This window comes from Chlorocebus sabaeus, chromosome 11 (assembly GCF_047675955.1).
Source record: "Chlorocebus sabaeus isolate Y175 chromosome 11, mChlSab1.0.hap1, whole genome shotgun sequence".
NCBI lineage: Eukaryota > Metazoa > Chordata > Mammalia > Primates > Cercopithecidae > Chlorocebus > Chlorocebus sabaeus.
In genome coordinates, this window is record NC_132914.1 from 225,080 (window position 1) to 248,057 (window position 22,978).

The 22,978-nt window shown below is 54.4% G+C and overlaps 1 protein-coding gene and 1 long non-coding RNA gene across 5 annotated transcripts; one reads left to right on the top strand and one right to left on the bottom strand.

The window, feature by feature from the left end:
* Positions 1-1,111: 1,111 nt before the first annotated feature.
* WASHC1 (WASH complex subunit 1) lies at positions 1,112-19,636 on the bottom strand. 4 transcript variants are annotated; one of them, XM_007967072.3, is made up of 11 exons: positions 19,598-19,636; positions 15,124-15,277; positions 5,024-5,135; positions 4,672-4,818; positions 4,359-4,495; positions 3,983-4,118; positions 3,605-3,806; positions 3,352-3,516; positions 2,546-2,704; positions 1,724-1,792; positions 1,112-1,583 (listed from the first exon to the last, which is right to left on the bottom strand). In XM_007967072.3, exons 2-11 carry the CDS (start codon positions 15,270-15,272, stop codon positions 1,450-1,452), a joined length of 1,410 nt encoding a protein of 469 aa, XP_007965263.1. In that variant the 5' UTR covers positions 15,273-15,277; positions 19,598-19,636; the 3' UTR covers positions 1,112-1,449. The 4 variants fall into 4 exon arrangements, with proteins under 4 accessions (XP_007965263.1, XP_072876412.1, XP_037844353.1 ...); XM_073020311.1 differs by having other exon boundaries at positions 15,124-15,394; positions 19,598-19,612; XM_037988425.2 differs by lacking the exon at positions 15,124-15,277 and having other exon boundaries at positions 19,598-19,625.
* An 85-nt stretch (positions 19,637-19,721) lies between these two features.
* LOC140712721 (uncharacterized) lies at positions 19,722-21,366 on the top strand. Its single transcript, XR_012094419.1, has 3 exons — positions 19,722-20,379; positions 20,833-20,935; positions 21,212-21,366. It is a non-coding gene; the product is annotated as an uncharacterized lncRNA (long non-coding RNA).
* Positions 21,367-22,978: the final 1,612 nt, after the last annotated feature.

Here is a 22,978-nt window from a genome sequence, read left to right on the forward strand (position 1 = left end):
TCTGCCAGCATAGTGTTCCTGACCAGTGACACACCCGGCCCCGTCCTGGCCAAGCTGCCAGCCTGGATCTGAGCCCTCGTGCAGGTCAATGCCACCTTTGGTTCTGCCATTGCTGCTGTGTGGAAGTTCAGTCCTGCCTTTTCCTTTCCCGAGAGCCTCCACCACCCCAAGATGGCATTTCTCACTGCCTTCTGTCTGCCCAGTTTCACCAGGAGAAGTCGGCCTCTTCCTGACAGGCAACTGCACCACTGCCTGGTGCTGCGCCGCCTTTGCTCTGCCCACTGGAGACAGTGTTTGTCATGGGCCTGGTCTGCAGGGATCCCGCTACAAAGGTGAAACCCAGGAGTGTGTGGAGTCCAGAGTGCTGCCAGGACCCAGACGCAAGCATTAGTGCCCACTGGAGAAAGCAAGTGAACCCCGAAGAAATGGTGGGTCTAGGCCATCCTTGAGGTCTTCCCAGGGCAGCTCCCCTCTGTGGAATCGAATCTATCTTCCACCCTGCATGGCCGAGGGCCAGGCTTCTCACTGGACCTCTGCAGGAGGCTGCCTTTTCTGTCCTGCCCACCTTAGAGGCGAGATGGAGCAGACGCATCTGCTTCTGCCATTTCTATAACTAGTTAGCTGCCCTGGACTATTCACCCTCCAGTCTCAATTTAGAAAGATCCGCATGGCCACAGGGCTCCCGCCCGGGGTGCTTGTCACTTTCCCCACCTTCTTCCTGAGTCACTCCTTCAGCCCTGCTCCCTAACCTGCCCCACAGCCCTGCCTGGATTTGTGTCTCCCTGGCTTGGTGCCAGTTCCTCCAAGTCGATGGCACCTCCCTCCCTCTCAACTACTTGAGCCAACTCCAAGACACCTTCTACTCTAACACCAGCAATGGTGCCAAGGGCCATTAGGCTCTCAGCATGACTATTTTTAGAGACCCCGTGTCTGTCACTGAAAGCTTTTTTCTGTGGGAGACTATTCCTCCCACCTGCAACAGCTGCCCCTGCTGACTGCATCTCTCTCCTCCCTCTGACCCCAGAGAAATGGGTCAGCTGGGATCTTCTGCCCCCATTGCCTAGGGACCAACAGGGGCAGGCGGAAAGTCACTGACCCCCAGACGTTTGCATCCTGCACAGCTAGAGGTCCTTTATTAAAAGCACACTGTTGGTTTCTGCTCAGTTCCTTATTGATTTGTGTGCTGCTTTCTCTGGAAGCCTCTTTAGAGAAGAGAAGAACACACTGGTGCAGGCTGGGTGGAGCCGCCCCCCGTGGAGCACAGGAGGACAGAAGCCCCCGCCCCACCCGTGTGGCCTCAGGCCAGCCTTCCGCTCCTTGCAGGTGGTCTCCGCACAGTGCTGGTTCCATCACCACCCGCTCCCAGGGAAGCAGGTCTCATCTGGCTGTGTCCATGTCAGAGCAACAGCCCAAGTCTGGGTCTCGGGGAGGAAGGTGTCATGGAGCCCCCTAGGATTCCCAGTCGTCCTCATCCTCCTCTGCCTGTGGCTGCTGCGGTGGTGGCAGAGGAGGGATGGAGTCTGACACACGGGCAAAGGCTCCTCCGGGCCCCTCACCAGCCCCGGGTCCTTTCCCAGAGATGCCTGGAGGGAAAAGGCTGAGTGAGGGTGGTTGGTGGGAAACCCTGGTTCCCCCAGCCCCCAGAGACTTAAATACAGGAAGAAAAAGGTAGGAGAGAATTACAATGGGCCGGCCCAGGGTGGGCAGCGGCCCTGCCTCCTACCCTTGCGCCTCATGACCAGCTTGTTGAAGAGATCCGACATCAGGTCCCCACCTTGGCTCGTGGCTCTCACTGCAACGGGAAAGCCATAGACTGGGGTGAAGAGTTCAGTCACAGGCGACCCGCGGCTCCCTGTCCCCACCCCTGTGACACTCCCCAGCCCTCCAAGGCCACCGTGCTTTCCAGTTAGCTTGGAGCCTCAGTCTATCCCTGACCCAGCACCAGGCACTGATGAGAAAGTGGTTATGTCTGAGAAGCACTCTCCCAGCCACCTCAGGGACAGGACCAGGGTGTGCAGCACTGACGGATGGGGAAACTGGCCCAGAGAGGTGAGGCAGCTTGCCTGGAGTCACAGAGCAAGGCAAAAGCAGCGCTGGGTACAAGCTCAAAACCACAGTGCCCAGGGCACTCCTGCCGTACACGCAGGCATCGCATCACACCAGCGTCTGGGTTTGCAGCAGGCATCATCAGGAGCCTCAAGAGGCCTCAGGTCCAGTCTCTAAAAATCTCTCAGGAGGCTGCGGGGGCTGACCATTGCCTTGGACCACTCAGCAGTCGAAGAAGATTCTCCTTGTCACAGTTTGAGCTGGGTGCGCTTAGAGAGGAAAGCTCCACTATGGCTCCCAAACCAGGAAGGAGCCATGGCCCAGGTGGGAGGGCTGAGGACCTCTGTTGGCGGTCCAGGGCTCCCAGCATGTGCCCCAGGGGAAGCAGGGGCTGGGGCTCGCAGGGGGTGGGCAGAAAACACCCAGTGGACTCAGGGCTGGAGGAGAGGAGGCAATCTTGCCCAAGGCCCTCCGACCACAGGCTCCAGGGCCCGCTCACCTTGCTCCTGCTCCTTCTGCTTCTTCTTCTCCAGCTTTCGCTCCTTCACGCTGCGCAGTTTGGCCTTGCCGATGCCCCCGGCTTGGCGGATGGACTCCAGCAGAGTGGCCCGGCCACCAGAGGGGTCGACCACTTCCTTGGGAGCTCCCTGGACTGGAGCTGGGAGGTGGGGAACAGGGCAAGGAGAAAAGGCTGCTCAGGCAGGCCTGGGGAAGCTTATTGTGCCAAGAGCCTGCTGGGAGGGAAGGCACCTCCCCTCAAACGAGGAGCCCCGTATTGGGGAGGCTGGACCTTTGGAGACTGTGTAGGGCCTGGGCACTGACTTCTGCAACCACCTGAGCACAGGCATCCTGGGTGCTGACACTCCATGCTCCCTCTCTAGCCCCCACCCTGCAGAGCTGGACAGTCTCAGTGGCACACATGAGCCAGCAGAGGGGTTCTGTGCCACTTCTGGATGCTAGGGATAGACTGGGAGATAGAACAGTAAAGCTGAAATGTTGTAATTTCAGTGACACTGAAAAATGTGTTGCTGTAGTTTGTTATTAGACCCCTTCTTTCCATTGGTTTAATTAGGAATGGGGAACACAGAGCCTCACTTGTTCAGGCTCCCTGTGCACTAGAGGTAAGAATTCCAGAGCTCTACAGCTTGAAAACTACTATTTTATGGACCAAGTAGAACAAGATATTTGAAATGGGAACTATTCAAAAAAATCGAGGATTTCTGACCACTGAACAAACCCACAGAAAATCCACCTGAGTGCACAGAGCACACCAGAAATGAGGTGCCCTCAAAGAGCTGCTCCCACCTGAAGGAGACGCGCTGCTGCTGTTGTCCTGCCTGGCGCCTTGGCCTACAGGGGCCGCGGTTGAGGGTGGGAGCGGGGGTGCACTGGCCAGCACCTCAGGAGCTGGGGGAGGTGGTGGGGGCGGTGGCGGTGGTGGGGGCGCTGTTAGTACCCCATCTTGTAGGTCTGAAACACAAAGTGTGGGGTGTCTAGGGAAGAAGGTATGTGAGCAGGGAGGTCCCTAGCCCAGCCCTCATCCCAGAGCCCAGCTCACCTGTCTTGAGAGGCTCGGCTACCTCAGTGTGGAAGGTGGGCAGTTCTGGAATGGTGCCAGGGGCAGAGGGGGCAATGCCGGGGCCCAGGTCGGCACTGTACATGAGGTCGTTGGCAATGCCGGGCAGGTCAGGCAGGTAGGATGGCACATCAATCTCAGGCACCTGGCCCAGGTCTGGCACATAGAAGTAGTTCTCTGGGACCTGCAAGATTAGGTAGGGACATGTGAGTGGTGACAGGGACCTGCAGGGGCAGCCAACAAGACCTGTGTGCACCCCCCATGGGTGGAATAAGGGGCTCAACAGCCTTGCCTGGAGAGGAGCCCTGGCAGGGCCCCTGGCCACTGCACCTGTCCCCACCCCTGCCCCGCCCCTCCCACCTGCTGTTCCAGCTGCTCTCTCTTGCTGATGGACAAGGGGGCATCAAACAGCTTCTCCTCTGTCTCCGTCCCCAGCATCACATGGGTCTTTGTTACAGCACCAGCCAGGGGGTCCAGGAAGACATACTTCTTGTACCTACAGGGTGACATGGAGGTCAGGCAAGCTGACACCTGCTGTCCTGAGCCCATGTTCCTGACCTGCCTCTCCACATCAGGGGCAGTGTGCACTGTGGGGTCCCAGGTCTCCCAAGCCAAGCCACCCCAGTCACCCCTGGCTCCTGGCCTATGTGCTGTACCTGTGTCTGATGCCCTGGGTCCCCACTAAGCCACGCCGGGCCTCCCGCCCACACCCCTCGGCCCTGCCTTCTGGCCATACAGGTTCTCGGTGGTGTTGAAGAGCAGCAAGGAGCTGACAGAGCTGATGTTGCTGGGAAGACCCCCAAGTCCCTCTTCTGCGTCATCCTCAGGCTCCGGCTTGGTGCTCACACACACAGGAAAGTACTTCAGCTTCTCCTGGGAGGGCCAGGATGGCCAAGGGATGGTGAATATTTACTGCTGGGCCTAATCAGCTGTCACCCATCCCAGTCAGCCTCCTCCGGGGGACAGAACCCTATGGTGGCCCCGGCTCCTCCCCAGTATGCAGTCCTCCTGGTGTGACCTGGGCTATGTCATGTGCGTGGCCAGCAGACCTGCAGGGCCCGCTCGTCCAGGGGGCGGTGCTTGCTCTGGATCCTATGGCGGGGGCGTCTCTGCAGGCCGGGGTCCTGGGCGCCTGTGAAGATGGAGCCATATTCCTGCAGGCGCTCTGGAGCAGGGTACTTGGCACTGGAGAACACCTGTGGCCACAGGGACAAGTCTGAGGGGCCCCAAGAGGCTCAGGGGGCTAGGACTGCTTGGCAGGAGAGGGTGGGGTTGGGAGCCTGGGCGGGAGGAAAGTCCAAGGTACAGGTGGGCAGCAAGGCAGAGCCTGGGCAGTCTCAGAGGTGCGGGGAAATGGAGGGACTGCCCAGTAGCCTTAGGACACAGGGGCATGGGGGCTACCTTGATGGCCTTCTTGCTGCCCTTGATCTTCTCAATCTTGGCCTGGGCCAAGGAGACCTTCTCTCCAATGGCCTGCACCTGGCTCCGGCTCTGCTCTACCCGCTGGGAGATCCTGCCACGGAGAAGATCACAGAGGCTGGCGCTGCTCCCCACCCCCTGCACACCTCCTGCTCCTAACAGCAGGCCTGCCAGGCCAGGCCTTCAGGCAAGGGCTCCTAAGTCACGGTCACCTGCTTGCCAGGGCCCATCTTGGTGCCATCCAGGTGGCCTCTACAAGGATAATCTGACCTGCAGGGTCGAGGAGCTGACGGTACTGAGTTCCCCGCACTCTCAGCAGGGACAGACCCTATGCTGGCAGCCGTACATGCTATCTGACGGACAGCCTCCAGGGCACACAGAGGATGGTATTTACACATGCACACATGGCTACTGATGGGGCAAGCATTTCACAACCCCTCATGATCACGTGAAGCAGACAAAGTGGCCCCTGCAGAGGAGGAATCGAGACCGGAGGCTGGACTGGCAAGGCTGGACCTAAATTCAGACAGGGAACTGCCCCTGCACAGTGAACGGCTCACTGAGCAAACTCTGAGTCCCGACCACGGCCCATGGGCTCTGTGTGGTGTAGCTCCTCACCCGCTCCCATCCTCCCTGGTGCGGGTGGGCCAGTGATACCAGCTGCCCTGCTGTTCCCCAGATGTACCAAGTGCATTCCTGTGTGCTTGCATCTCATGGAACGCCATTTCCCCAGACAACCTTGTGGCTGGCTCCCGGTGCCCGAGGCCTGGATGCCTGATGCTTTCAGGCACACAACCCCACTCATGCTTTTCCATGTTCTTTGGCCACAGCAAGGCCGCTCTCACTGCAAAGTTAACTCTGATGTGTATGTAACACAACACCCTCCTCCCAGTCGCCCCCGTAGCTCCGCTACCTCCAAGAACCCAGCCCTTGCCCACAAGGGCCACGCTCCACATTCAGAGCGGCCTCAGCATCCACCTGGCACGCGCGAGCCTGTGTGATGCACAAGGATGAGAAGGCAGAGGCGCAACTGGGGTTCATGAGGAAAGGTAGGAGGAGGGTGTGGGGTGGTAGAGGGGTTGCAGACTCTGGGCTAGGGAATGCTGGGATTTCTCTAAAGGTTGGAATGAATGGCCTAGAATTGGACCCTAAAAGCCAAAGCCACCTCCACCAACTTTAGAAGGCCTTGGCCCCCAGAGAGCCAATTTCACAATCCAGGAGTCCCCGTGCCCTAATGAGTCTGCCCTGATTACTCCTGGCTCCTCATGTGCAGGGCGCTCAGGCATGGCAGGGCTGGGAGTACCAGCAGGCACCTGAGCAACTTAAGTGTTCCATGACAGACTGGTATGAAGGCGGCCACAACTCAGAAAGAAAAAACAAAAGCACCATCTCCTTCCAGTGAGAAAGTGGGGCCCCACCCAGCGTGTGCTCCATCTTTTCTGGCTGGGGAGAGGCCTTCACCTGCTGTTAAGGGTCCTCCAGCACAAGCTGTTTTAATTTACCCTAGTTCCCAAGGCAGCCTCGTTCTGCCCCTCGGTGTTGACACGACCTTCAGAAGCTGCATAAGCTCTGCACTCGAGATCCACAGGGGCAGTGGGAGGGAACTGAGACTGGGAAGGGACAAAGGCTGCTCTGTCCCGGTGCTCCCACAGAGGAGAGAAGGGCTGATCACTCAAAGGTGCAAACACCAAGCCCAACAATGAGCCCTGAAAAAATTTCTGGAATGGATTATTAAACAGAGAATCTGTAAGCATTTAGAAAAGGCAGCGGTGAGTCCCAGGGGCCAGCATGGCTGGAAATGCACAGCGTTCCTCTTTGTAACAGGGTTATTAGCCTGCTGTACCCGCGGAAAACTTGCAGCACAGTGCATCTTGAGTCAGCACGGATTTTGACGGCTTCTAACAAAATCTTGTAGACAAGACGGAGCTATGGGGGTTAGAGGAGAGAACATATAGGAAAAATCAGAGCCAAATGAACCACAACCCCAAAGGGCACAGCTGAACAATGGACTGATTCCAGCCTTGCATGGAGGGACCTGGCAGAGTCCATCCAGTTCATTCAACACCCGGTTAGAAAACTGGGGCCAGCACATAGGGGAAGGGTACACTGGTCTGCATGATTGAATCAAGGCTCAGATAATTTTTAAAGGCCAGAGGGTAGACTGCAATCACCAAGACGAAATTTACAAGGAACAAATGTGAAGCCCAACATCTAGGTTTTAAAAAGTGCATAAATATAGAAGGTGGAGGGAACTTGGTTTAGACACAGTTCAGGTGAAGACAGACCTGGAAGCTTCTGTTAACTGTAAGCTCAGTAGGAGCTACAAGCATGCTAATTAGCATAAAAAGGCAATGTGATCTCAGGGCACACAGCTCCCCGTCCCTCTTCCGCCCTTCATCCTCCTTTGAATCAGTAGGGACCATGCACTCTCTTAGAGGCACCACAGAAAACAGAGTCCTGGAATCATGAACGAACCCATGCCAGGCACCAGTCTCGGCCAGTCACATCTCTTTAAACTGAATCCACACTGTAAGAGGACTCTGAACTTGCCTGCAGCCTGCAAAGTCTGTCTCATTCACTGCTATGTCTCCAGCACCCGGGACGGGGCCTGATGTGTCACAGCCGCTGGCTGAACAGAAAGTGACAAATGAGCAAACATCTCCGGGAGGGTGATGAGGATGGTGATGAGTGGGAAACTCCCGACATATGAAGATAACTGAAGGATGTTCTGACTAAAGATCAGAAGACTGAGAATATGATCATTCCCTTTGAATATCAAAAATATCAGAAGGGCCGTCAGGTGGAGAAGTGAGTACACTGACATCAGGAATAGTGGGCAGAGTTGCAAGGAAACAGATCTCTGTTCTGTTAAAAAAAATTCTAATAAACAACTGCATCACTTTGCAGAGCAATTAGGTTGCAGCTCGCAAGCGCCTTCCGGGGTGCCCCAAGGGCGAATCCTGGATAAGGTGGAGGTGGAGACATGATCCTGGGGCTCTCTCCTTAGCCAAGAGGCCATGAGACTAAGGAACTTGTGCTTCTTGACAAAGCCCCCAACAGTCTATTCTCTTATGGTCACAGGCTATAGTGCCGAGGACGATGCAGACTCAGGATCAGAAAGCCTGCAGCATACGTGCCATCCCCATGGACTAGCAGGATGGTCTGGAAGGCTGTGTCGGGAAGGCCTGTAGGCCTCACTGGGGCCAGGCCACGGAACAATGTCCACCCTGCGGGTGGGGGGATGGTGCCATGAGAGCCATTTGTTTGTCATTCCTGGTCCAGACACCTTTGGCTTGGTGGCCTACTTCAAGGTAGGTCAGTTTACAAGCTCAGTGCTGAAGCCATACCTATGGCACGCTCACCCAGCACTACAGAGGAAGCTGCCTCTGTGGGTATCAGGGATGGAAGTGGCTCACCCAGCCTGTTCTGCACGTGGTCTCGCTAAGGGTCCGTCTTCCTCTAGCTGCCCTGGAGGGGACCATCTCCAAGCATCCCTTGCTTTCCTTCTCCCCGCTCCACCCCTGCTTTCCTTCTCCCCCCTCCACCCCTGCTTTCCTTCTCCCCGCTCCACCCCTGCCTTCCTTCTTCCCCCTCCACCCCTGCCTTCCTTCTCCCCCCTCCACCCCTGCCTTCCTTCTCCCCCCTCCACCCCTGCCTTCCTTCTCCCCCCTCCACCCCTGCCTTCCTTCTCCCCCCTCCACCCCTGCTTTCCTTCTCCCCCCTCCACCCCTGCCTTCCTTCTCCCCCCTCCACCCCTGCTTTCCTTCTCCCCCCTCCACCCCTTTCCTTCTCCCCGCTCCACCCCTGCCTTCCTTCTTCCCCCTCCACCCCTGCCTTCCTTCTCCCCCCTCCACCCCTGCCTTCCTTCTCCCCCCTCCACCCCTGCCTTCCTTCTCCCCCCTCCACCCCTGCCTTCCTTCTCCCCCCTCCACCCCTGCCTTCCTTCTCCCCCCTCCACCCCTGCTTTCCTTCTCCCCCCTCCACCCCTGCTTTCCTTCTCCCCCCTCCACCCTTGCTTTCCTTCTCCCCCCTCCACCCCTGCTTTCCTTCTCCCCCCTCCACCCTTGCTTTCCTTCTCCCCCCTCCACCCCTGCTTTCCTTCTCCCCGCTCCACCCCTGCTTTCCTTCTCCCCCCTCCACCCCTGCTTTCCTTCTCCCCCCTCCACCCCTGCTTTCCTTCTCCCCGCTCCACCCCTGCTTTCCTTCTCCCCGCTCCACCCCTGCTTTCCTTCTCCCCCCTCCACCCCTGCCTTCCTTCTCCCCGCTCCACCCCTGCTTTCCTTCTCCCCCCTCCACCCTTGCTTTCCTTCTCCCCCCTCCACCCCTGCTTTCCTTCTCCCCCCTCCACCCTTGCTTTCCTTCTCCCTCCTCCACCCCTGCTTTCCTTCTCCCCCCTCCACCCCTGCTTTCCTTCTCCCCCTCCACCCCTGCTTTCCTTCTCCCCGCTCCACCCCTGCTTTCCTTCTCCCCGCTCCACCCCTGCTTTCCTTCTCCCCCCTCCACCCCTGCTTTCCTTCTCCCCCCTCCACCCCTGCTTTCCTTCTCCCCCCTCCACCCCTGCTTTCCTTCTCCCCCCTCCACCCCTGCTTTCCTTCTTCCCCCTCCACCCTTGCTTTCCTTCTCCCCCCTCCACCCCTGCTTTCCTTCTCCCCCTCCACCCCTGCTTTCCTTCTCCCCCCTCCACCCTTGCTTTCCTTCTCCCTCCTCCACCCCTGCTTTCCTTCTCCCCCCTCCACCCCTGCTTTCCTTCTCCCCCTCCACCCCTGCTTTCCTTCTCCCCACTCCACCCCTGCTTTCCTTCTCCCCGCTCCACCCCTGCTTTCCTTCTCCCCCCTCCACCCCTGCTTTCCTTCTCCCCCCTCCACCCCTGCTTTCCTTCTCCCCCATCCACCCCTGCTTTCCTTCTTCCCCCTCCACCCCTGCTTTCCTCCTCCCCGCTCCACCCCTGCTTTCCTTCTCCCCCCTCCACCCGCGACTGTTCAATAACTTGAGTGCATCTCGTTTGTCAAGCACAGTGCTGGGGCCGCGGGAGTCAAAGACGAATCGGACGACACACATCCACATTCAAAGGGACTCAGGGCTCCTGGGGAAGTGAGAAATGAATATCAACAACCACCACATCCCACAGGCCTGGGTTTCACATCTGTTTAGCAGCAGTATGACCCCGGGGAAGTCACTAACTGGTCTTTGCCTCAGCTTCTTCCACTGAAAAACAGGAATGGTCCCTTCTACATCACGGGATTACTGTGAAAGTAAGAAGGAGCTGATCATGGCCCATCACCATCAGCACACCAGTCCCCCTAGAGGCTGCTGGGGAGGAAGAAGCAGGGAGCACCCACTCCCGACCCAGATTCACTGCTTCTCCTCCCCTGCCTCTGTCACGACCCCAGGGAAATGGACCCTGAACCTGGGCTCCTGCCTTCGCCTTTATCTTCTCCACGCTGGAATAATTAAGAATGACTTGGTAATTATGCAGCAATCTAGTGCAGTGTGTAACATTGGGGGCCACCAGGTGCTAATCAGTAGAGAGAACGGGGGAGAAGGAAGGATGGAGGAAGCGAGAACAAGGGGAAAGGGGAAAGGAGGAAGAGGAGAAGAAAGGAAGAGGTGGAGAAAAGGAACAAGAAAGAGATGGAGGAAAGGACCAAGAGCTTTGCAGAGAAAATCACCCTTCCCAGGGGAAGGTGCTGGGCAGTGGCACTGCCTCTTGGGGGAAGAGGTTGGGCAGGGGCTGATGGGCAATGGCAGATGACAGCATCCAAACTTCCACATAGTCTGTTCCCTCCTCTTCCCCGTGCCATCCCAACTCCCTCCTGCCTTGTCTTCTACATCATGGGAAGCAGGTGACATATCTGGACCGCTATTTTGGGGGCCTGGCTTCTCCCAGGTGAAGAGGGGGCAGATGGAGGGGCAGAAAGATGGGGCAGGGAGGGTCTGGCGGACACAGCTGAAGAGCGCCTGGGAAGTGCTTGTCATCCCCTCCAGTCTCTGCACACTCCCGGCTGCAGCAGAGCAGGAGGAGAGAGCACAGCCTGGAATGCTAATTTGCCAGGAGCTCACCTGCCTGCGCCACTGGGCAGTGAGTCCAGAGGCTGGGCTGTGCTGGGGCCTGAGACGGAGTGGTGGGGATACAGTCTATCCTCCATCCCTGTCTCTTCTACGCAGGAGGTTTCTAAGCAGGAGGAGCATGTTTAAGGGGAGAGATTCAAAGGTGGTCACATCCCCACCAAAAAAGTCCATGAAAAATGAAAAGCTCACATGCTTGTCCAGTGCCACAGGAGGGGGCAAGTGGAGGAGGACGTGTCAGTGCTCCCCACTCCGTCGCCAGTCATCACTGACTCTCCCTTTCCTTCCTCCTCGTTCCCCATCTGTCACCATTTCCTGTCGTCATTTCTTCTGAATGTCTCACCCTGCCCTCCCTGTTTGCAAGTCCCCTGTCTGCAGCTTTATCCCTGTCACATCCTGACTACGATAACAGCTTCTGGGTGTCCCTGGCATCCACTCTCTCTCCCTTCTTGTCCCTTCCATGGCGGATGCCTGATGAACCTTCCCCAAAGTCTTTCCCATCCCTGCCCTGCTCAAAATCCAATCACAGCTCCCTAACACTCCTGAATCAAACCTGAAGTCCTGTCCTGAGTACTCCGTGGGCCCTAACTCACTCATCCCAACTCTTCACTCACTGCCTTGCCCCACACCCTGCCAGGGAGTGGCCCATGGCACCGTGGGGACACAAAGGAACCAAGGCAAAGCTCCCTCAGCACCACTCAAAGAGGCCTGGCCCACAGGCTCACGGGAAGTCAGCCTCTCATGCCCTGAGAGCTGAGTGCAAGGAGCTGCAGCGCTGTCTGTGCTTCCCATGCAGAAGCACCCCCCTCCCAGCACTGTGCAGGCCGGCCTTCCCCGCAGACCACCACACACCACATTCCAAGTCACACTGAGGCTTCTCGCCAAGCCTGCGGCCCCCATTTCTAGACCCCACCAGGGCAACCTGCACACCCACCTCCCTACCCCCTGCCCTGTCCTCCAGGAGCCTGCCCTATCTGGAGTAGGCACATGGTTTTCCACTCCAGCAACTAGTTCCTTTTTACTCAAGCAATGGCCCCATTTCCCTTGGGGAATCCATCTCTCTCACAGGCTTAGTCCCAGAGCTTCAGGTGGGGCTGCCCACAGAGCTCCTCAGTCTGAGCCAAGTGGCGTGTCATAGTCCCCTGGCCCCAACAATGGATGCTGGGACAGACACAAGGACCAAGCCAGGAGGGATGGGTGAGCGTGCCTTCTGGAGGAAGTGGGGACACGGGAGAACATTCTTTCCCGCTGGACTGGCCCTGTGTCCTGTCACCTTTCCACCACGAGCGCACGGCCTGTCTGGGAATGCAGCCAGACCCAAAGCAGCAAACTGACATGGAAGGAAAGCAAAACCTGGCCCTGATAACATCATTTTAGCCTTTACTCCCAAGGCTGCTCTACTGACTGGTTACTTTTTGCTTAGCTTGGTTTGGGGAGTTCTGACAGGTGTGCCACCAATTCTTACTGATTTCTCTCCACTCTAGACTCTGAGAAGCCCACGAGGTTCATGCTAGCAATTAACAATCAATCTCGCCCTATGTGTTCCCATTCCAGCCTCTAGGACACAGTGTCAGCCACATTCCAGCCTCTAGGACACAGTGTCAGCCACATAACTGGTGTCTCCTAAGGTCCAGCACGAAGTGGAGCACACGGTGGAGAGACTGATGCAGTGACCTGGAACCCAGAAGTGAGGGGGCCAGGACTCAGGGCCAAGGCTCCTGAGAGGCATCCGCCCCTCCCCGGGCTGTGCCAGCAGCTTGGAGAACCCACACTCAATGAACGCAGCACTCCACTACCCAGGAAATGCCTTCCTGCCCTCTCCTCATCCCATCCCTGGGCAGGGGACATACAACTGTCTACAAGGTGCCAAACACCAGGACAGGAGAGGAAAGACGCCAAAATCCGGGCTGCCCTCAGAGAAGGGCAACCATGCAGCCCCCGCCTTGGCGAGGAAACAGTTTCTGAGGGATGGTTTTGGCCTCCATTCTAAGTGCTGGACATGGGGTGGCCATAATCTGGAGCTGATGGCTCTTAAAGACCTGCATCCTCTTCCCTAGGCGTCCCTTGGGCACATTTAGTACAACAATAAGCACAAAAGGTGCATCCAGCACTTTCTGTTACTATTGGTGGCAGGTTAAGGCAGTGTACGGGTCAAGATTATCAACAGGGAAGAGCCAGCATTTCCTGAAGGCTTCCTAGGTGCCAGGCACTGTTCCATTCCTTTGCATGTTTTCACTAATTTAATCTTTACAATAATTCTACCAGGAGGCTACCATTATTACCACAACTTCACAAAGGAGAACACTGAGGCTTAGAGGGGTTGAGTTGCCCAACGTTACAGGGGAAGCAAACAGGGCAGCCGGATCTGAGCCAAGGCATCAGCTCCGAGGTAACCCCTCAGCCATTTCAGTGCATGGCCCCTGGTTACAGGGACATTCTTGACAAGCTTGGGGCAAGCCGGTGAGTCAGTGCGGGGGGCACTTTCAGGAAGAGGTGGGTTCCCAGCTGGTGACAGAAGAGGAGGCTGCAAAGTGAAGGAGCAGGGGCTCCAGGTCTGGCGACAACCAAGGAAGGGGCAAAGCAGGGGTGACATGGACCACGAAAGGGACCTGAGTCAGGCAGTCACATACTTCCCACTGGGGTCTACTATGTGAGGCACGGTGTGGGATCCTGGGAAGGAGACCAAGCTTCATTTCAGGCTGCTTATGGCCAAAGACAGGACCTGTGTATAAAACAAACCCTGGGACCTTTGCCAAGAAAGAGCAAACACCATTCACTCACTCATGTTAGATAAACACTGAGTGAAGTCACTGGAGCCCAATGACTATGCCAGGTCAGCGCTGCCAATACAAGAAGCCGCACCCCTCTAGCTCAGCTCCCTCAATGGCCACTCCATGCTCCAGCCATGCTGGCTTCCTTTTAGGTCCTTCACCTCAAAGCTGTAGTTCATGTGCTTCTTTCTGGCATGTTCTTCCTGACCTACCCACTCAACCCTCAGACTTTACCATAAATGTCATTTCCTCACATCTGCCTTCCCTGACCCAAGACCAAGCCAGGCCTCCCATGATGAGCCTTGCAGCACCCATCTCCCCCAACAGACGCGGTAATAACCCACAGAACCCAAGCCAGGCCTCCCATGATGAACCTCGCAGCACCCCATCTCCCCCTAACAGACGCGGTAATAACCCACAGAACCCAAGCCAGGCCTCCCATGATGAACCTCGCAGCACCCCATCTCCCCCTAACAGACGCGGTAATAACCCACAGAACCCAAGCCAGGCCTCCCATGATGAACCTCGCAGCACCCCATCTCCACCTAACAGATGCGGTAATAACCCACAGAACCTGGGGTCATGATCTACGGCTTTGAATCCTGGCTCTGTCACTTAGCCAGGTCTCTCATCCTTTCTGTGCCTCAGTTTCCTCATCTATAAAATGGAGATGACAGCAGTGCCTGCTCATAAAGTGTGAGTTAAATGCACTCAAATCAATGGTGGTGCATGGTTTATGCTATATGAATATTAGTGATTACAAAATATTATCAATAGACCTTGTCACAACTATTATTAAAGAACTAATCATGCATTGGTTACTTAGGTCTTTCTCTCCTGCCAGAATGTGCGCTCCAGTTGGAGAGGTGTTGCCTTATCCGTGGCTGGATATATAGAGATTCCCACAACGCCGTGCACACAACCATTATTGGGTAAACATTTGCTGGCTGCAAGAAAAAGTGAAGGAATAGGCCCTCCAATGGGAGGAAGAGCATAAGTTGTGAGGGCAGAGCCACCACAGGAAACCAGGAGGCTAAGTGGGGTGGAAAGGAGTGAGCTCTCAGACTCCCAGGAGCAAAACCTTCCAAGTTGGGCTCTCACTCAGGCCCCTCCCACATAGGGAAGCCAGACGGGTTCCCCAGGACCAGGATTCCCCAAGGGGGCTGCTCCCAGAGGGTGCGTTGCTGGGACTGCCCAGGATGGGAAAGGCCCTCTGATCAGGTGGGGGTGGATGGCAGCGCCCACCTGCTGAAGATGTCTCCAGAGACCTTCTGCAGGTACTGCAGGGCATCCGCCATCTGCTGGACGGCCTCCTCTCGCCGCAGGTCGGGCTGGATGAGGGGCACGGCATAGGTCTGACCTGCCAGGGAGTGCTGCGTCCTCACAGGAGTCATGGTGCCTGCGGACGGGAGCCGGAGCATCAGAGCCACCCACGTCCCCCCGCGCTCACCCACCACAGGGCGGGGTGCTGTTGGGACAACACAGCCCTCATCGCAGCCATGCACATAGCTTCAGCCTGCACAGATAGGGGAGGAGAGGACACAGCATTTGGTGGGAGGCCAGGAGCACATAGATGGGATTCTGCTGATGCCTGTTGAGTGAATGAGGGAGGGAAAGGGCAGGATCGGGGACTAGGGAATTTGTAGGGTCAATGGAGTTCAGAGAAGGTGCAACATTTCTGACCCCCCACAAGGTGCTTGGTGCCTGCCAGGCACCCTTTCCATACATTGTCTCGGTTCAGCTCCCCACCCTGGATAAATAAGAAAGAAACCTTGGTTGTAGAGGAAAAAAGAGGCTAGAAACAGAGGAGTAGAAATGGGGTAGTGGGGGAGATTGCCTGAACAACTGTCAAATGGTACCCAGTTCTGGAAAAGCACAAAAAATGTGCACACACAGGTTCTTCCCACTTTAACCCCTGAGGAATTTGAGGCCGGCTCCTGAAACAGACTGGGCAGTGGCTAGTGACTCTCTAGGTATAGGAGTGTCCAGCCCTCCTCACCCAGGCTAGAGCTTAGCCTTTCCAAGAGGAAAGAGGTGCATGTGGGGGTGGAGGACAGGAAGGAAAAACACTTCTGGAATTGCAAAGTGAGGGCAGAGTCTATTTATATTGGGTTTAATTAACTCCTCTCCCTGGTGCCACTAAAGCAGCAATCACACTGCAGACGGCACTGATTTGATTGGCAAGAGATGTGCCAGGCAGCATATTAAGGGACCAGGCCCCTATAAATAGGCCTAATCACAGCCCCTCGCTGGAAAATGGTAAGGAAGACATTAATCAGGCCTGGCACTGTGCCCTAGACCTGCTCTCCGAGGCACTACAGTGGGGCCCTCGGTTGCAATACAAGTAGGTAGGGATGGATGAGTGTGGCATGAAGGGTCTAGGAGGTTTCATTTGGGTTTAAAATGCTGTGACCTTGAGTAAGTTGCAGTCTCTGAATCTGATCCTTTCCATTTCCCATTCTCCAGACTGAGAACTAGCATGGCTGAGACGTGGTTATTCCCAGTAATAATTTGTATATTTCACATAATGTACCACACCAACATCTTCACCCAGCTGGAGCCTACTCCTTTGCTCCCCCTGCTGGCTTCCCCAGCCCTTCCTTCTGCCCTCCTCAGGCCAGCACTTTTCATGATCTGAGATGACCATCCTGCTCTTCAGCTTTTCTCCAGCAGTGAGTTCCTCCTTTGCATACAGGCTTTCCAGATCTGTACTTGCCTTGAATACTCATCAGGGCCCAGGAGTTACTCCTCACCTCCCACTTATTTTTCCTCCAATCAGATAACTAAAGCATGGTCAGCTGATACCCAGCCAACTGAAAAGCCTAACCCTCTGAGACCACAACACCTCTTTCAAGAATGTTCCTCCCTCCCCTTCTTTGTATTTATACTGATGCAAGTTTGCTGGCTGTCCTAACTTATTTCTGTGCCTCAGTTCTCCCACAGGTAAGTGCAGAAAGGGAATAAAGATGCAAGATATTTCCTGTGCACATCTTCAGATGAATTCCTTGTTAGTGTATGCGTGTTTGCTCACACACATGCGTGAGAGAAAAGTACATACACAAATCTCCTCAAAAGGAAAGCAGCAAGCCCATTCAAGAATAGGACCGAATACACCTGATGAGTGGTTTACCTTCTGTTTGCAAACATCTACTGATCATCTATTCGGTGCAGGCCATGATCACAACAAAGATAAATAACAGACTACACTAGCCAGGGAGATAGTCTCAAAAACAACTAAACTCAAATTAAATTCACTCTAATTCAGCCATGAGTACGAAGCTAAGGAGTGACAAATTCCTTTTGGAGTCAGGGGAGTCAGGAAAAAGCTCTTGGCAGAATGTGTGCCTCTCGGTCAGGCGTAGTGGCTTACGCCTGTAATCCCAGCACTTTGGGAGGCTAAGGCAGGCAGATCACCTGAGGTTGGGAGTTCGAGACCAGTCTGAGCAACATGGTGAAACTCTGTCTCTACTAAAAATACAAAAGTAGCCGGGCGTGGTGGTGCATGCCTGTAATGCCAGCTACTCGGGAGGCTGAGGAAGGAGAATCACTTGAACTGGGGAGGTGGAGGTTGCAGTGAGCCGAGATCGCACCACTGCACTCCAGCCTGGGCAACAAGAGTGAACCAGGTCCAGGAAGAAGGTGCAAAGATAGCATTCCAGGTAAAAGAAACAGCTTGAACAAAAAGTGTGTAGGGGAACAGCAAGTAGTCTTGAGTGCTGAGGATACAATCATCCTTGGGGAAGTACTAGAAGAAAGAATGATAAACAGAGGCCACTTTGTTAAAAACACTCAAAATTAAAGCTAGGAGTTTGAACTCGCGGCAGGAATGAAATGCTTAGACCTGTGCTGTCCAACATGGTAGCCACCAGGCACATGCAGCCACTGAGCACTTGAAATGTGGCCAGTCCAAATTGAGATGAGCCGTAAGTGTAAAACATGCACCAAATTTCAAAGACTAGAAAAAAAGAATGTAAAATCTCTTATTATTTTACATTGATTACATGCTAAAATAACCATATTTGGGATATACTGGATTTAAAAATATATTACTCATTTCATCTGTTTCCTTTTACTTTTAGAAATCACGTATGTGACTTAAATATTTTTTTCTGTCCTCTCACTCAGTGTCCTGTGATTCCAAAGAAATGAGTCTCTGCTCTTTTTGGGCAGGAGATATCCTAGAATGGACTCTGACCTAAGCATCAAAATTAATCATCATAACGTTATCATTTTATGCCCCTTCTTCCTGTATCTGGTAGCTTTTAAATGATGATCATGTAGATAACTTTTATTGTCCCTCATTCAGCAGACGGTATTTTCTTATGCAGCAATATGACTGCTAATAATACCTACATATGTTAGAACCATTCTGACTCCTCAAGAATCTCATTTAACTCTTAATAGCAGTAAATTTATCATCATCCCCAATTTTAGATAAGGAAATGGGGTTAAAAAGACCAAATAACACTTTTTTCAACACCAAAACACTAGCTTGAGATAAAGCCCAGACTTGGATCTGCTGTCTGAATTCCAAGCTTTTTGTTATTTATTGATGTTTTGTTCTTATGCATTAATAATGCAAATCTTAGTTCGAAAACTTTGTTAGTACTACCAACTGTAAGTCACCTTACCTTGATACTTTGTCTTTATAAACCTAAATTAGATCTGTTTTTGATAGAGGGAAGAACAAGGGAATCTAACACTAACCAGCCCCGAGTGTGTGGTCAACACTTGCCTTACTTTAGTATACATCACCCCAACTGTTCGTCTTCACCACACACTTGATTTTGTTGGGGCAAAAAGAAAAATTTTATCAAAAGTCGTCTTCTATCAGGGAGTTTAATAATGAGAAACCCTAGCTCCTCAGTTCCGCAATGGGTAATTGCAATTCATTCTAGGTCTGCGGTATTTCCTGCCTATCCATCTTGTTAACAACTCTTCAATGCATTCCATGAATGCGTATTCTATAATAACGGTGTTTTTCTTGCATCTATGCCATGTTCATCAAGTTTTTTTCCAATTCTTTTTAAGCGACAAAACTTGTACATGTGTATCGCACAATATTCCTAGTGGACAGCACGGCTTTACAGAACGTAGTGTAAACTGCGCACTCCCAGGACAATGCAGACACCGCACGCCTCTCTGGGACCACGGTTTATAATTTCGGAGTGCTCGGAGCCCTTCCTGCAGACCGTTCTCCCACAGCCCGCTCCAGGGTCTCTCCCCGAGTTACAGGCCTCGCTGTAGGCCCCGGGAACCCAACGCGGTGTCAGGGAAGTGGGGTCCCCTAGGAGGGCCCAGGCGCTCCGGGGGGGCGGCAGCTGCGGAAGAGCCGCGCGAGGCTTCCCAGAATCCGGCCCGGGCGGGAAGGCGCAGGAGTGGGGAGGCGGAACCGCGACCCCGCAGAGCCCGGGTCCCTGCGCCCCACAGGCCTTGGCTTCCCTGCTAGGGCCGGGAAAGGCCGGGTGCAGGGCGCGGCTCCAGGGAGGAGGCTCCGGGGCAAGCCCCAGACGCCTCCCGGGCGGTCGGGGCCCAGCGGCGGCGTCTGCAGTGGAGCCGAGCACCGTGCCGCGGCCGCGGGACAGAAGCTTGGCGCAGGCTTCTCGGCCAGGAAGGGTCCTGGTCCTCCCCCCCACTCCCTCCAGCCCCTCCCGGTCCCCGACTTCGCCCCGCCATGCCCCCACGACCCCACTTCCCGCCGCCCCCAACGCCTCCTCACCTACGCGCCACCCTCCCGGAAGCTCCCGCCGCCGCTTCCGCTTTGCCGGAGCCGCTGGGTCCTAGCCCCGCCGGCCGCAGCCCGCCCGCGCCCCCGGGTCCTAACGCCGCCGTTCACCCTGCGCTGCGCCCTCCCCAAGCGCGGCTCCCGGACCCCGTCGACCCGGAGCGCTGGCCTGGCGGGCCGAGTCGTGGGCCTGGGCACGGAACTCACGCGCACTCTGAGCTCCCGACGTGCACACGGCTCCCATCTGTTGTCTTACGAGCGCCAGGCCGCCCTTACCCGTGCTTTCTGCTCTGCAGACCCTCTTCCTAGGCCTCCGTCCTTTGTCCCCTCGCTGCCTTCCCTTCAAGCTCAGGGTCAAGCTGTCCGCCAGCCTCGGCTCCTCCGGGCATCCCTCGGCCTGCGTGCGCCCCGGGGCAGGACCCCCAGCCCAGGCCCAGGGCCCGCCCCTGCCCTCCAGCCTACACCTTGACCTTCTTTCCTGCGTCTCTCGGCATACCTCATCTTGTCTTTACCTCTGTGGGCAGCTCCCTTGTGATCTGCTTAGTTCCCACCCCCCTTTAAGAATTAAATAGAGAAGCCAGACGCAGAAGTACAGATATCGTATGAGTCCACTTTTGTGAGGTGCCTAGAATAGTCAAAATTCATAGAGACAGAGCAGTGGTCGCCAAGAATGGGGAAGCAAGGCGGAGCCGGGCATCTTGTGTTCAATGGGTCGAGTTTCAGGCTGGGGTGATGGAAGAGTGGTGGAAATGAATGGTGGTGATGGCGGCACAACAGTGCCAATCTACTTAATCCCACCGAACTGCATGCTTAAAAATGGTTTAGACGGTGAATTTTAGGTTATGTATGTTTTACCAGTTTTTAAAAAGCTAGTGAAAGGCTGGTAAAAAGAAAGAAAAGAGGCTTTTTTAAAACAGTTAAGTATGTAAAATGAGCATCAGTCCAAAGTCCAGCAGTCCTCCCTCCTGGAATCCGTTGGCTTGACTCCGGCATTTTTGGCCCTTGCCTTTTAGGGTGGCCAGATTAAAACAGGATGCCCAGTTAGTTTGAATTTTAGATAAACAACGAAGAATTTCTTAGCATAAATATGTCCCAAGCTTAGTTTGGGACATACTTATGCTAAAAAGTATTATTGGTTGTTTATCTGAGATTCAAAATTAAGCATTTTATCTTTTATTTGCTACGTCTGGCCACCCTCCTCTCTTCCTAATACTCTCTCCCTCTCCCAGTTTTGTCTGCCTTCCCTGCCCCCTCTTCTGGGGGAGTTGGATCCAGTTGTAACAGAACATGCCACTGTCTCACTGGCTGCAGCCTGTGGTCCCCTTACCAGAGGTAAGGAAGAGATGGATCTCCACTCCTGTTGTAGACAGAATGTTTATGTCTTCCCCAAATTCTTATGTTGAAACCCTAATCTGTAATGTGACGGTATGTGGAGATGGGCCTTTGGTAGGTAATCACGGTTAGATGAGGTCGTGGAATAGGGCCCTCATTATAGATCTGGTAAGAAAAGAGAGCATTGTCTCTCTGTCTCACTCTCTCCCTCTCGCTCTCTCTCTGATTTCTCTCTCTCTCTCTCTCTCTCTCTCTCCTCTGTCTTTTCCCACCAAGTGAGGATGCAAAGAGAAGGTGGCTGTCTGCAAACCAGGAAGACAGCCCTCACCAGGAACCCGTCCAACTGCCACCTTGAACTTGGACTTCCAAGCCTCCAGAACTGTGAGGGATAAATGTATGATTTTAAAGTCACCCAGTGTGTGGTATTTTGACTAATACAACCTGAAAACATTTTCCCCTCACTCCACCTGAGCAATATCTGAGTGGCTTAAGGTACTCAGGACACAACAAAGGAGAAATGTCCCATGCACAAGGTGCACCCATGCCCGGGTAAAGCAGCCTGGCACAGAGGGAAGCACACAGGCTCAGGGCTCTGCCATTCATTCTTTGTGTGACCCTGGGCAAGCCATGAATGGAACTTCAGTCACCCCATTTGTAATGGGATTTAATTGTGCTTGCCCTGCCCCCTTTTGAGGGCTGCAGAGAAAGGATGTCAAAGTATTCTGTAATCTGGCTGGGCATGGTGGCTCATGCCTGTAATCCCAGCACTTTGGTAGGCTGACGCAGGAGGATTGCTTGAGCCCAGGAGTTTGAGATCAGCCTGGGCAATATTGTAAGATTCCATCTCTACAAAAATAAAATAGCCAGGCATGGTGTCACACACTTGTAGTCCCAGCTACATGGGAGGCTGAGGTGTGAGGATCACTTGAGCTTGGGAGGTCAAGGCTGCAGTGAGCTATGATTGTGCCACTGTGCTCCAGGCTGGGCGACACAGAGAGACCCTGTCTCCGGAAAAAAAAAAAAAAAAGTACTTTGTAATCTGTAAGGTTTATTTCAACACACACAAAAAAGTGTATATGCTCCATGATGCCTGTGAATATACACACACCACATCATATAACAAGCCTGGCTGTGTCTTGTCACAAATGCGCTGCTAGGCACCACCCCCAGTTCCAGAACCACACCAGCCAGTTCACCCTCCAGATGGTTCACCCTCAACTTCATAAAAGTTCTTTACCTAATCTACTGACAGACTCATCCGAGACCTAATTTTAAAGATTTCCTAGGAGCTGAATTGCAAAGACTTTTACCCTCAGCCCCTCGAGCTGCATTGGGAATCCTTTACCTCAGCCTAGACAAAGAGCTGCAGGTCATTCTCATGTGTGGACATGGAAGCCCTGCCTGCCTTTGCTGGTCAGCTGGGCTGAGTGGGCCTAGGGAATTAAGGCTGCAGGGTTGGTCCGAGACAGTCTTGCTGAGGCTTGCCAGCATCCGCCAGCTTCCTGGATTTCCCGGGATCCACGAGCATGGACTTTAGGAATTCCTGGTGGAGGAGTGAAGAAAATGCGGCAGGGTGTCCTGAGCCCTGATCTACAGGAAGAAAACTGGAAATAAGACGGACGACTTAGTTTAAGATGTTCCCTACTCAGCCTCTAGCTTTTGTACTACAGTTCCGGGAACACACCCCTCTCCTGAAAACCACTTGCCTCTCCAGCATTAAATTTCACCAAGATGTCTTGCTTGTGGGAAAGGCTTCCAAGGATGCCTGGAGAGAGGAGGATGGAAATGTCCCGCTCTCTAAACAGATAGACAGATGCAGCCAGACAGAAAATAGTTTATCTTGCTGAGGTTTCTAACATACCTGAAAGAGGCCTGGGTCTAGAAACCTACCCAGAGGGCTCTCTGTTGTGCAGGCAAAGATACGAACCTTCCCTGTGGGAGTTCCAGAGCCAGTTTTAATAAACACCCGTGGGTGACTGTTCAGAGTGAGTTCACACCATCCTGACGTGCCCTGAGTTAGACCTTGCAGGGTCTTCCTCCTCT